The following is a 15472-nucleotide window of genomic DNA, read 5'->3' on the forward strand; positions in this document are numbered from 1 at the left end:
GTACATGGAAGATTCTCTTCTAGGCCCTGCTCTCCGAATCTCAGAAGCTGCCCTATAGGTGCTGAATTGTCATGGGACTCTTCCTTTCACCTCTTCTTCTCTGGTCTCCCCAGAATGGGCCAGAGATCAGCACTGATGAGGTTCGGTGGTGTGGGATCAGCTGTTGTGAATGAAATCTGGGCTAATTGTCTTTCCCTGGTGTTTTGTCCTGCCCTGTCCTCTCTCATCCCTTTCAGCAAAGCAGTTCCCCATCCCTGGATATGCCTCCCTTGTGGCTCTCCCATATCCCTGCTGATTCCTTCTTTTTTTTAGTGTGAAATGGTATGTTTTATTTTTTTAAAATCATTATTTATTTATTTATTTATTTAATATTTTTAGTTTTCAGCATTAATTTTCACAAGGGTTTGAATTACAAATTTTCTCCCCATTTCTACCCTCCCCCCCACTCCAAGACGGCATATATTCTGGTTTCCCCATTCCCCCTCCTTTCTGTCACCACACTCCCCCCATCCCCTTTTCCCTTACTTTCTTGTAGGGCAAGATAGATTTCTATGCCTGTACATCTTATTTCCCAGTTGCATGCAAATACTTTTTTTTGAACACCTTCTTTTAAAACTTTGAGTTCCAAATTCTCTCTCCTCTTCCCTCCCTACCCACCCTGCCTAAGAAGGCAAGCAATTCAACATAGGCCACATGTGTATCATTATGCAAAACCCTTCCACAATACTCATGTTGTGAAAGACTAACTATATTTTGCTCCTTCCTATCCTATCCTTCTTTATAGAATTTTCTCCCTTGACCCTGTCCCTTTTCAAAAGTGCTTGCTTTTGACTACCTCCTTCCCTTATCTGTCCTCCCTTCTATCGTCCCCCCTTTTTTATCTCCTTCCTGGTTCTTTCCTGTGGGCTAAGATACCCAATTGAGTGTGTATGGTATTCCCTTCTCAGGTTAAATCTGATGAGATCAAGATTCACTCATTCCCCCTTACCTGCCCCCTCTTCCCTCCCAACAGAACTGCTTTTTCTTGCCACTTTTATGCGAGATAATTTACCCCATTCTATCTCTCCCTTTCTCCCTCTCTCAATATATTCCTCTCTCATCCATTAATTTGATTTCATTTTTTAGATATCATCCCTTCATATTCAACTCACCCTGTGCCCTGTGTCTATATATATACATATGTATATGTATATGTATATGTATATGTATATGTATATGTATATGTATATGTGTGTGTATGTATATGTATATGTATATTCCCTTCAGCTACCTTAATACTGAGGTCTCATGAATTATACATATCGTCTTTCCATGTAGGAATGTAAACAAAACAGTTCAACTTTAGTAAGTCCCTTGTGATTTCTCTTTCCTGTTTACCTTCTCATGCTTCTTTTGATTCTTGTGTTTGAAAGTCAGATTTTCTATTCAGCTCTGGTCTTTTCACTGAGAAAGCTTGAAAGTCCTCTGTTTTATTGAAAGTCTATATTTTGCCTTGGAGCATGATACTCAGTTTTGCTGGGTAGGTGATTCTTGGTTTTAATCCTAGCTCCATTGACCTCCAGATACCATATTCCAAGCCCTTCGATCCCTTAATGTAGAAGCTGCTAGATCTTGTGTTATTCTGATTGTGTTTCCACAATACTCAAATTGCTTCTTTCTGGTTGCTTGCAGTATTTTCTCCTTGATTTGGGAGCTCTGGAATTTGGCGACAATATTCCTAGGAGTTTTCTTTTTGGGATCTTTTTCAGGAGGTGATCAGTGGATTCTTTCCATTTCTATTTTACCCTCTGGCTCTAGAATATCAGGGCAGTTCTCCTTGATAATTTCTTGAAAGATGATATCTAGGCTCTTTTTTGATCATGGCTTTCAGGTAATCCAATATTTTTTAAATTATCTCTCCTGGATCTATTTTCCAGGTCAGTGGTTTTTCCAAGGAGATAGTTCACATTGTCTTCCACTTTTTCATTCCTTTGGTTCTGTTTTATAATATCTTGATTCCTCATAAAGTCACTAGCTTCCACTTGCTCCAATCTAATTTTTAAGCTAGTATTCTCTTCAGTGGTCTTTTTGACCTTCTTTTCCATTTGGCTAATTCTGCCTTTCAAGGCATTCTTCTCCTCATTGGCTTTTTGGAGCTCTTTTGCCATTTGAGTTAGTCTGTTTTTTAAGGTGTTGTTTTCTTCTGTATTTTGGGGGGGTCTCCTTCAGCAAGTCATTGACTTGTTTTTCATGATTTTCTTGCATCATTTTCATTTCTCTTCCCAATTTTTCCTCTACTTCTCTAACTTGCTTTTCCAAATCCTTTTTGAGCTCTTCCATGGCCTGAGACTAGTTCATTTTTTTTCTTGGAGGCTTTTAATGTAGGCTCTTTGACTTTGTTGATTTCTTCTGGCTGTATGTTTTGGTCTTCTTTGTCACCAAAGAAAGACTCCAAAGTCTGAGTTTGAACCTGAGTCCATTTTTGCTGCCTGGCCATGTTCCCAGCCAACTACTGGACCCTTGAGTTTGAGTAGAGAGTACTTTGTTCCATGCTTGAGGGAATGCACTGTTGTTTTCAGAGCTATTTCTACACAGCCAGCTGTGCCACACTAGTGCTCCTCCTCCCCCAAGAACTGCCAACCCAGACCAGACTCAGATCTTAAGCAGGCTCTGGACTCCCACTCAGATCCACCATTTAACTCCTCCCACCAAGTGGGCCTGGGGCCAGAAGCAACTGCAGCTGTAATTCTGTAGCTGCGCAACCTCCACTGCCCCTGGGGCAGTGGCCAAACCATGAACTCCTTTCACTGTGTCCCTGGACTTTTTCCTACTAACCTTCTCTGTTGTCTTTGGTGTTTGTGGGTTGAGAAGTCTGGTAACTGCCACAGCTCACTGATTCAGGGCACTAGGGCCTGTTCCGCCTGGCTCCCGGTCTGGTTGGTCTGGGTGCAGCCCACGCTGGGCTCTCCTCCCCTCCACTCCCAGCTCCATGGGTGATAGACCTTACCCCGTGACCATCCAGGCTGTCCTGGGCTGGAGCCCTGCTTCCATCTGCTATTTTGTGGGTTCTACAGTTCTAGAATTTGTTCAGAGCCATTTTTATTGGTGTTTGGAGGGTCCTGGGGGAGAACCCTAGGCAAATCCTTGCTTTCCAGCTGCCATCTTGGCTCCAACCCCCCCCCCTCCACCAATTCATTCTTGAAGTCCAAGTTTACATATTACCTCTGCTAAGAACCCACCTGATCCCCCATGCTAGAAGGGATGCTTCCCTTCTTTAATAGGTCATGCTAGCCACCCTGCTTGACTCTTTGTGGTCTAGACCTGTGACTTCATCTGTGTAAGGTAACTCTAACTTGGGAAATACCCTCTTTCAGTGTAGATATAGGCAAATCTCATGAAATTTAAAGTCTTAGGAAGCTGTGTTGGGCACTAAGAAATTCAGTGATCTAGTCAGGGTGATATAACCAGCATAAGTCACAGGCAAGACTTGAACTCGGTCTTCCTGACTTGGAGTTCAGTCTACTGAAAACACCATACTACACTGTCTTTCCTTTTACTCTTAATTTCATATGCACACATACATGTATATGCACACATGCACATATATCTATGTACATATACACATATGTATATACATATATATGTACATATATACGAAATAATTCTATTATATATAACATGTGCATTATAGATGTTTATGTACAAAAGAGCAGCTATGTGGTCTAGTTGACAGAGCGTTGGACTGTTTGGCAACTTGATTCTCAGCAAGTCATTTAACTTCTCAGGCTTAGATGGCTCATCTGTAAAATGTATATAATAACAGCACTTCGTAGGGTTGTTGTGAGAACCAAGCGAGATAGTTTTGGCTTCATGAACCTCAAATCTCTCTTTATATGTAAGTTATTATTATGATTATCTCTCATCTCCCTTTCAGGAGCTAGGAATAGGGCACTGGGCCTGGAGTCAGGAAGACCTGAGTTCACATCCAGACTCGGACATTTACTTGCTGGGTGACCCTGGGCAAGTCACTTAACCTCTGTTCTCCTCAGTTTCCTGAGGATAATAATAGCACCTACCTCCTAAGTTTGTTGTGAGGATCATATGAGACTAGATTTGTAAAAGAGCTTGGTGCATACCAGGCATTTAATAAGTGCATGTTTTTTTCTTCTTATTCAGAAAGCTTCTGAAGGGTAGTGATTGTGCCACTTTCTCATCTTTGCACTGCTAGCAACTAGTGCATGGGCTTTTACAAAGTAGCCATTTAATAAAAGTCTGTCCAATTGAATTAGAATTAAACTATGTTGAAAGAACCACTAGATTAGGGTAGGAGTCCCCCAAGGACAGATGAAGAGTAGGCCTGGCATCAAGATTACTCCTTATGTCTGGCCATACTTCATAGTCCAGCCAGGCTAATCTCAGGGACTCCAATTCCACCTCCTAGGCCTGGCTGGTCACATCCTTATTATATTATCATTGACAGGTAGTGAGGGTTTAGTGGTGAGATTGCTGAATTTGGAGGCATAGGGCCTGGGCCATACTTGGGCTTTGCTCCTTACTCTCAGTGTGACTTGGGGCAAAACACTGAAATTTCTGGGTTTTGGTTTTCTCAAGTGTAAAATGACCGGGGAGGTCTCCCCACTGGCCCCTCCAACCTTATTCCTATAGTCCTATGACTATAGGAAGTATATATAAAGAAACCAAGAAAAGAGTGGGCTCCTTTTCTATGGTTTCGAATTCTTATCTATCTTTCTTTTTCACTCTTTGCATATACCCTAACTATTAACTGCTGGGGTCCTATGAGCTCTGACTACAAGGTCCTAAAGCACAAGTTTATAAGAAAAAAAAATTAGAAAATATTTTGTCAAGTAAATGCTTTTTGCTGACCCAGTGACATTGAATCATCATTGCCTAAATCTGTGGTGTTCTTGGTGTCCAAAACCTCAGGCAGCCTGGTGGCAGCCCAGCACACAAGGCTTCTACAAGAACACCACAAGTTCATTTATTCAGTCAGTCACTAAGCATTTATTAGGTGCTGACTATGTGTCAGGCACTGTGTTAAGTACTGGAGATATTTGGGCAGAAGCCAATCCCTCGAGAAGCTCACAGTCTAAGGAGAACACAACATGCAAATAATTACATACAAACAAGCTGTTTACAGGATAATAGGAAATGATCAATAGAAGGAAGACACTAGAATTAGAAGCAATTAGGAATGGCTTCCTGTAAAAGGTAGGATTGTAGGTAGGACTTGAAAAAAGCCAAGAGGTAAGGAGGAGGAGCGAGAGCATTTCAGGCATAGGTCACAGTCAGTGAGGGCATAGAGACACACAGGGAAAGTGACCCACCTCAAAGCCACACTGCTTCATCAAAAAGAAGTCATAGATGGCTCACCACCTCATTGTCATTCCTGGGTCATCGGCTTTACAATTGCCACACTGTGAGCCAACCTCTAGTACCACCAGCTCAGGGGTTCTGATTCCTGCCCTTCTCTACTGCCCTCAAGCAGCCTCAGAATGGGGAGAAAGGCTGATGCAGCCCTCATGGAGAGTCAACTGATGGTTGTGGCTTCCCATCCCCATGCTTCTGTTGCCCTGGCCTCCTCTGCGTGGTTACGCTAACCCAGCTTTTTACCCACAGCTCTGCTTTGACTGTCAGAGCTGTGTAATTACTGGGTCCCCATTATACTCACTACTCCATCTTGGGCCTGGGATATTTCTTGGGTCAACAAATTCGACAAATAAAGGGAACAGAGGTAAACGGATGAAGGGACTGCATTACCTGGAATACTTTGCCTTCGGCAGACCAGGGCTGTGTCTGCGCCACCTGAATCTTTACTTCCCTTTGAATAAGGGCCATCATCTATAAAAGAGAAAGAGGGAAAGTGGGTTGAATACAACTGTCATATCTATCTGGGCTCCCCTCTCCTTTAAAGATGTAATCTTGTCCCATATCTGTGTGACCTCAGAATGCATTATTTCATGCCACAGTCTCACTTTGGTCCTCGGAAGAGATGGGGAATTATAACGGATTTATTTCCCTCACATTTAATTCTCCTAGAGAAAGCCAAGTCTGTCATCCTCTAAATCAAGTGAAATGGGGAAAAGATGTAAGGAGTGAGATATGCCAAAAATAGCACCAGATCCAGACATGAAAGACCCAGGTCTGAATGAGGGTCCTGAAACTGACTTGCTATATTATTTGGGCATGGGGAATAAATGGCCACGGAGCTCTTCTTAGGGTCAGCCTTTCCCTCTTTTGGCCTCTTTCCTATTCTGCAAAATGATGGGGCTGGCTTAAGAGATCCCTAAGGCCCTAACCAGGAAGCTAGGTGGCACAATGGATAGAGCCCTAGGCTTGGAATCTGGAAGACTCATCTCCCTGAGTTCAAATCCAGCCCCAAATAGTTACTAGCTGTGTGACCTTGGGCAAGTCGTTTAACCCTGTTTGCCTCAGTTACTCATCTATAAAATGAGCTAGAGAAGGAAATGGCAAACCACTCCAGTATCTTTGCCAAGCAAAATCCAAATGGCGTCATGAAGAGTTTGAAATGACTGAAGAACAGCAACAAAGGTCCCATCTAACTCTGATATGTTGTGATTCTGCTTGAGTCTTAAGCCCATCATTATGGTGTTGGGCTTAAGGATGAGGAATAAGCCAGGGGCCATTTTCAAGACCAGTTCCATACATAGACCCAATAAGTAGCGACTTGAGAAATATGAGAAAGATTCCTTGTCCAAAAATATCTCCTTTCCTGCCTCTCGTGATGCCTAGAATTTTACTAGTGGGAGATTCATTCCTCTGGATCTTTAACACATTTAGATTAAACAAACATTTATTAGGCACTGTGTGTGGAAGGGATTGTGATGGTAACTGGGGGATACAAAAAGCTTCAGCATAGGGCTTGTCCTCAAGAAGCCAAGGGCAGGGCAGGGGCTGCTATTTCTGCTACCAGCTGGTATTTGCGTAGCATTTTGAAGATTACAAAGGGCTCAACTTTACATACATCATCTCATTTGCTATTCATAACCTGCCCTGGGAGGTAGGGGCTATTAATACCCCCATTTTCCAGATGAGGTTTAAATGACTTGTCCAGAGTCATGGTGACTAGGTGAGTGTCAGAGGCAGGATTCACACCCAGGTCTCTCACTCCAAACTCAAGCAACTTTCCAAGACACCGCACTACATGTACACAGTTAAGATGACTACAAGGTGGAATGTGACAGGGCCAATGGAGAAATGAGATTCTCTATGGAGAATTTGGACAGGAGAACATTTCCAACTGGAGGGATAATTTATGGTAGAAGTGACTTTTGAGCTGAGCCTTGAAAGAAGAGCAAGATTCCAACAGACAGTTAAAATGGGGGAATGTATTCAGGTATGGTGGATGGTGTTTTCCTTTCCCAGAGTCCATGAAAAATATGGATCCTGCTAGGATGGGGAGCACCTTCAGTTCACTCTCGGCCTCTAGAGTAGTTAGGACTAGCTGACAGTTACCCAAAAACAAGGCCATGGGAGAATGAGAAGCAGGAAGTGTTTAGGGGCCAGATGGTGATGAGAGGGAAAGGAGGGTGCCAAAGACAAATCCTTCCCATGCTTTGATTTGACGCTGATTTTTTTTGAGACCGTGTCTCCCTATTTCACCCAGGCTGGAAATGCTACACCCACTGATGGATGATCCTACTGCCAGTCAGCATAGAAACTTTGACCTGGCTCCATTTATGACCTGGGTGGCCTGGTGTACTCCCTCCTCCCCCACCACTCTAGGGAGCTTAGTTCCAGACCCTCAGTTAGTCCTAACCTTACTGAAGCTTAGAACTCCTGAGCTCAATCTATCCCCTGGCAGTAGCAGGGGTCATAGCCCTGGACCACTACACTCAGCTGACACTGACTTCTTTTTTATGTTTTATTGATGCATTTTTAACATCTCTGTCCTTTATGGACACCCCCCCAAAAAAAGAACACACAAACTTTCCCTTGTAGCAAAGAAGGATCATAGATTCATAGACTGAGAGCTGTAAGGGACATAAGAGCCCATAGGGTCCCTCCTCTTTTATAGATGAGGAGGCTGCTACAGAAGTGAGGTAACATTGCCAAGGTCACACGGGTTGTAAGGGCAGAAGTAGGATCCTACGAGGCCAAATTCAGCACACTCACCCCATCATCCCACGCTGCCTCTTATGCAAAGGAATCAATGCATTGGCCATATGTGAAGATGCACGTCTTCTTCTACACCAATAGACTGCCACCTCTCTAATGAGAGGGAGACATGCTTCACCAGACATGCAATGGCGAGGCAAGTGTGTGTATTAACCTTCCTATGGTGGGGGTCTTCTGAAAAGAGCATTTGTCTAGGGCAGAAGACCTATATTCAATACTTACCAGCTAAATGTTAAGGATATGTCCTATCACATCTTTGACCCTCAGTTTCCTTAGCTGTAAAATGAGAATAATATTGCTCGTACTTCCTACCTCACGGGGTTGATGGGAGAAAGGTACTATATAAACCTTAGCCCACACCAGAAATGAGAGCTTCCCCTACTGCTGATTCCCTGGGTATCATCCACAGTAAGCTTGGTGTATCTTGGGCAGTGGACACATCAAGTAAAGGGCAATCTTCACCTCTTGGGACTGGGTATGCCAGTAACTCTTCATATGCCTATGGTAAGTCCAAAGGCTTCTTTCCACATATCAAGGGGAAGTTATTATCTTAGCGATAACTCATGATTATAGTCTGAAGAGAAAACCCCATTACCCCATTGCCTTAATGGAGATAGTCCTTTTAAATGTGTTCAAGATGTTTCCTCATCCATTTTCTACTGGGACGCTCACCACAGCCATGTGATAGAGATAGGGTAGGGATGATCAGCCCCATTTTACAGATAAGGAAACTGAGATTCCAAGAAGCTGTTGAGTGATTTGCCCATGGTCACACCAATAATCAGAGTCAGAGTCAGGACTTGAACACTGGTCCTCTGACCCCTGGCCCAGTGCTACTTCCACAGTGGCCAGTCTCTGTACTTGGCCTGAGTCCCTCCAGAGCACTTTAGTGAGGCAAGACCACCCTAGCTGAAGTATTGTCCAGCACAGTGCAATTCCTTGATCCAGACAGTCCTCAGGGGAGACTGACAGGTGCTTAGGTGTGCCTGAGACACAGCAAGCATCTGCTAGGAGGCCAGATATACGTCTGGGGAGCTGCTGAAGTATGGCTGCTAATGGGACCACCAATCTGGGCTTAGGTGAATGGGAAAGGGCAGAGGAGAGAACACTGGGTTTGGAGTCAGAAGAACTGGGTTCAAATCCTGTCTCTGCCACTGAACCACCTGCATAACCTTGGCCAAGTCATTCACCTTCTTCAGCTAAGTCTCAGCTTCCTAATCTATAAAATGGAGAATGTAGGGAGATATATGAGATGTCTTCCAGATGCAAATCTGTGACCTTCTGATCTTAAGTCCTATCAGGCCAAAAAGGTTTGAGAGATGGACCATCCCAGAGAGAAATCCAGTGGGGTGTCACATGGTAAGGAGGAAGGGTTACCATGGCAACAGACTCCACAGAAATGCAAAAAAGCCAAGAGGATGCCTGTAGATTTACAGTTCAAATTCAAATACTTAATGGCCCTGAAAGAGGTAAGCTTCATATGGGACTAAATCACTGGTGAGTTTTCTTGAAGAGGAAAAGAGAAAGAGAGACAGAGAGACAGAGACAGAGAGAGGGAGAGAGGGAGAGGGAGAGAGAGAGAGAGAGAGAGAGAGAGAGAGAGAGAGAGAGAGGAGAAAGAGAAGCAGAGACAGAGACAGAGAGAGACAGAAAGAGAGGGAGAGGGAGGGAGAGAGACAGAGAGAGAAAGGGAAGAGGGAGAAAGGGGGAGATGGAGGGAGGAAGAGAGAAGAGTAGGAGGAGAGAGAGGGGGTGGGGAGTGAGGGAGGGAGAAGCTGCTGAGATTCATAGAACTACATTATCTGATGAGTAATTGACTAGTCTGGTTGAGGGAGAAGGAGAGAGCTAATTGATCAGAGGCATACAGGTGCTTCCATCACTATGGATGTGCAAAGTAATAAGCTCCTCCCCTTTTAGCAAACTCATCCTGGAGTAACCTCACAGCACTCTCTGTCCCACATACTTTATTCCAAATGGCCCCATATGTGACATTCTACTTTGCCTTTAACCAGGTGGGCCTCCATGCCAGAAATGCTCCCCCTTCTCACTGTTGCACGGCAGAATCTCTAGTTTCCTTAAAGGCACAGCTCTGGTGGCCTCTTCCAACAAAAGAGAGACCTTTACTGACCTTTCCTATTCCTAAACTGTTCCCCCACAAACATTTACTATGAATTTACTTTGTCTCTATTTTGCATATGCTGATCTCTGTTCATGTCATTAAGTCAAGTGAACAAGCATTTATTAATAATATTAATAATTATTATTATATTATATATTATATTATATATAATAATAATATTAATAATAACTATGTTCCAGGCACCACACCAAACACTGGATATACAGAGCAGGGCAAGAACAGTCTGTGTCCTCGAGGAGCTCACAGTCTAATAGGAGAGTCAACATGCAAATAGCTTTGTACAAGCGAGATGTAATCAGGGTGATTGGAAATTATCTCAGAGGCAAGGACACTGAGAATGCCTCTTTGGGGGCAAGACCTACCTATTTTGTTTCTGTCTTTGCATCTCCAGCACCTAGCACTGAGCCTAACACAGGGAAGGCACTCATAGAAGTGAATTAAATTGAATTTAGAGCAAGATCCTTGGGAAGACCAAGAGATTCTTGCAAAATGCCCAACTGACCAGATAGAATCTTTTTTAATACCTTCTTAACTTTTAACTCTCTATTTCCTTTAGACATGAACATAACTGTAGAACAGGGGATCTTAACATTTTTTGTGTCATGGACCCGGTAGAGAAAGCCCAGGCTTCAATGCAGCAGCCTAAAAAGGAACGAAGGGGAGGCAAGGGCCACTAAATTCCAAATAGAGGGGTTTCTGTTTGATCCTAGGGGTAAGAAGGAACCACTGGAATTTATTAAGTAGAGTGTTTGCTGAATAATAACGTATAGAGCTGTTGACCCAGAGCTTTATCCTAACCCATGGGTCTCTCACATGGGTATCCAAGACTCCTGTTTCTCCTCTTCATTCTTACCCTCTTCTGGTGCTGACTGTCATCTCTCTCCATCAGTCTCTCATATGGATGCCCAGAGCTCCTGCTCTACTCCCCCATCTCCTTTTTCTCCTCACTTACTGCTGACCTCAAAGAAGGCTGTGTGCCAAAGTGATTGAAATATTACCTTATTTCTCCTTATCCTGAGTAGCAGTGCAGTGGAAAAACCCAAGATCTATCAGTCACACCCCCTACCTCCAACATAGGTTTCTTTCCTCATCATTGTATAGGCCTGCATCAGGGAACTTAGACTCTTTGCTTTCACAAGTTCTGTTTATAAGAGTTTGGGGCCAGGAAGTAGAGGGGCAAAGTCACTTGGGGCCATCCTGCTCCCTGACCATGGTTTCCAAATCTCCAATGAGTTCTATCCTAAGTATAACTGATGGACAGGGTGGCCTTTTTAATATCAATTTTTAAATTTTTATTCTGAATTTAACATACATCAAACATAATGGATATGTGTATATACATAGGAGAAAATAAAACAAGGAAACTTCAGGCCTCTACTATATATAGGTTGCTTAATAACCTGTAGGTTTCACAACCTCTAGGTATCAAGGCTATCTTGCTTGTCTGTTCTTCCTTCTGTTCTTTTCTCTCCATTAAAGATGCCTCAATGACCTCCTTTTGAAAGAGTTGTCTTTTACAAGTCCAACTGTGGACCCCTTCAGACAAGGACCATCTTTGTCTTTCTTTGTAACCTCAGCACTTGGCACAGTGACTGGTGTACAGTAGGCACTTATTAACTTTTATTGACTTGATTTGACTTGGAATCCATCATTAGGACAAGCATGAGAGGGGAGTATATGGCACAGGCCCAGGGTTATGGAAGGAACTTCATGGCAGAGTTATCTCTTGGTAATATTATGAAGTTGACCAAGTATGTCTTTAATCTTCCATTTGTTTTCCCCTTTTTGATGGAATTTTCCCATTCCCAGGATGTCCAGGATTCTCATGTTTCATGTTCTCTCCTTCTCGGATCATTTTTCCATGCTGAGATTGAAATGACTCATGACAACTTGTAATGTGGGCACTCCCAGAGGTCCTGGTACTTCCATAGACATCAACTCCAAACACTAAAAGATAAAGTATGAATGGGGAGATGTCTGGCATCTCTGAAAGAAATTGGGAGTGAATAAGTATTTATACAGCACCTACTATGTACCAGGCACCGGCTAGGTGCTTTTTAAACAAATATCATCTCATTTGATCCCCACAGCAATCCTTCGGGGTAGGTACTATTATTGCCCTTAGTTTACAGTTGAGGAAACTGAAGCAAGCAATTAATATGACTTTGCCCAGGGTCATTTAAGTGGGGAAGGGACCTGAAATCACAGCATGAATTTCACTTATATCTAAAGCCGGGTCCACTTGAGAGGGGTTTTATTCTTTTTTGTACTTGTAAGGTCAGCTCTGCAGATAATTTGAGCAGGAAGAGAGGGGCTATGGAAAATGTCAACCCAGGGAAATGTTCAGAAAGGCAGGACAGTGGATCTATGTGTGTGGTTTGGGGAGAATGGAGGTGAAGGGGGGATCACAGGACTATAAATTTAAAACTGGAAGAGGACACCTAGCCCAAACCCTTCATTTTACATATGAGTAAACTGAGGCCAAAAACATTGCCCTAAGTTCACACAAGTAACAATTGGCAAAGCCAGGATTCAAGTCCAGGTCTTCTGACTCCAAATCCAGTATTCCCTCCAAAAGTAAATAGCTACTGCCAAGAGTCCTATCTGCCTCTCTTCTACCCTGAAGCTGCCTACAGATCATCATAAAAAAGGCAAGTGCAGAAGAGGAGCATGTGAATTGGGGTTGATGCTGGCCCATTAGAAGCTGGGAGGCAAAATTTTGTGGCTGAGCAATGGGGCTTTGGTTCTCTAGCTGACTTTTCCAGGCTTCTGTGTTTGTGCTCTCCTTGAAGCGGCAAATAAAGGAGCTGGTACAGTTAGTTTTATTGGACGTCCAAAGGCAAGAAGAGTCACCATTTCGTGGGACATTTGGTCACGTCACATCGCTGTGGCTTGTGATAAATACTCGCAAATAAGAGACCAGAAAACCAATTGCAGTTTATCACCAACATCCCTTGCAGAAAATGAAAAGGTGGAGAAATTTAGTGAAGAACTCTTTAAGACCCTCCAAATTAAAGCAACACATGCTTCAGTCTTGGTGACTTGAAGGCAAAGGTGAATATATGACAAAAAATTGACCAGAAGATGTTGTTCAGGAGTAAGGAATGAGAGACCAAAGACAAGAAAAGTATATAGAGGCTTCATATCTATGCAGTACATCCATTTTCTTTTTGAGATGTTTAGAAGGCACTAGACATGGTGAACGTGAAATAATGAAGTCAATTAAGAAAATACTGACAGCTGATGTAAAAATCATTCCTAAATCCTATGTAGTCAGGCTGCCAACTTTTTAGGGGAAAAGATCAGAATTAATACAAAAGTGAAAGACTAAAAAAACAGGAAAACATATGGCACAAAATGAAAACAACTCTAATTTGGCCTTTTTAATCAAGTTATTAATAATGAAAAATGGTAAATGGAAGAAGGAAAGGGCATCAGCACCAGTTACAAGAATTTCATAGTAAAGTTTAATCACTGGAAATCAATTATCCAAACAAGGAGACCAAAAAAACCTAAAACCTGTCTTAGTCAGCAAAGAATTGATTGACTCACCAAGCAGAAAGATAGGCCACTTAAGGGTAACAGTGGTTTTGAATATAAATTCAATTGTAAAACCTACAGAAGATGGTGTAAGAGCATGCCTCACAAAAAATCAAAAAGTAATGAAGGGTAAAATGAATTGAAAGAAAGCGTACATGACATCTAATAGAGCAAGGTTAGCCTGAGGACATTTACAGTTGTAATTGGAAGGACAACCAACAGACAAAAGATGGAAAAGATCTTCATGGATTTTTATAACAAACTTTTCATCATCAAAGAAAGTAGAGTCACTACATTTGGTCTCTGACATCACAGCCTAGACATGCTTATGGGGGAAGAGAAAATGACATCAAAGGGAAAAAGATGGAAAAAAGACCAACTATACCAAATATACAAATATACACAAATGCAATCTGTGCCCAGTGAGATTGATTGTCAGGTACCCGAACGAAGAGGTGATACCAAATTGGTACAAGAATCCAAGTCTTGTTTTCTCCCAATCTAATACTTTTAGAAACCCTTAGAGCAACAATTGGAAAAGGTTTCAGTGAGAAACAAAAAGCTCAGCTCTGCCCATGGGGAAAAATAATCTCAGGTCTAATTATTGTCAGAAAATGTTTACCTAGAGAATTATACACTATTGACCTACATGCCTATTTTCCTATCTATATACAATTTATATAAAACGATTTATATATGCATTGAGGACACAAAGAGATTTAAAAGGAAACTACTATGCTTTTATAAGTGAAATTCCACAATAAACCATATCTTTACCATTAAATAATTAACTAAAAGTTGTATGAAATACAACATCTCACTATGCTTATTTTTTTGTAGATGAGAAAAAAATCTTCTTATTTGGCAGAGCAAAACATGGTCTTAAAGATCTCTTCCAACATGGTGTCTGCTATGGCCTTGTCAATATTATAAAATATCCCCCAGAAGATGTTACAAGAAGCATTACTTTGTTTTATGATTTTCTGATGATTGATATCAAGAAAGGCATAAAACACTCCCAAAAGGTGAAGGATATCCAACATGATGAAGGATATCCATGCCAGGGCCTAAGTCAAAGAAGGATGGCCTGTACATGATGAGATCCTTCAGATGCTCTTGTTTGTAGAAGTCATAAAGGTGATTTCATCAAGCTTCTGAATATTGTAGAGCCTCCTAAAATGAGTCACTCAAAAGAGTTTGGTATACCTATTCACACATAGGAAAACCAAATAGATGAAGAACGCTTATAGTCCAAACTATACTATGAAGTCATGAAGTTGAATGGGCAATGTAGAGTACATCCACTCCAACCATATCTACCCATCCATCTAGCTTTACTTTTCTATAGCTTCACCTATCTATATCTCTGCCTATGTTTATCAATCTGTCTATCTTTTTATCTCAGATACTGCAAATAGACAACAAGTTGGATGGATAAACTATGGATTCCATTCATCAGTATATATGTAAATGTCTATACATATCTATCTATCTGTCTGTCTATTTCTTAGATACAGCAAATGGTCAATGAATTGGATGGATAACCTATAGAATCCATCTATCAGCACATATAAATATGTAGGTATATATACACAAACATGTATCTATACATATCTATCTATCTATCTATCCATCTATCTCTTAGATACAGCAAAT

General features: G+C 42.0%; 1 protein-coding gene across 1 annotated transcript in view; it reads right to left on the reverse strand.

The window, feature by feature from the left end:
- GRIP2 (glutamate receptor interacting protein 2) overlaps positions 1-15472 on the reverse strand; it is a 406943-nt gene that overhangs the window by 108596 nt on the left and 282875 nt on the right. The window contains exon 2 of the mRNA XM_036738758.1: positions 5758-5838. Coding sequence (XP_036594653.1) covers positions 5758-5838 — 81 coding nt within the window. The remainder of the gene's footprint in view (positions 1-5757; positions 5839-15472) is intronic.

Source organism: Trichosurus vulpecula, chromosome 9 (assembly GCF_011100635.1).
Source record: "Trichosurus vulpecula isolate mTriVul1 chromosome 9, mTriVul1.pri, whole genome shotgun sequence".
NCBI classification, from domain to species: Eukaryota; Metazoa; Chordata; class Mammalia; order Diprotodontia; family Phalangeridae; genus Trichosurus; species Trichosurus vulpecula.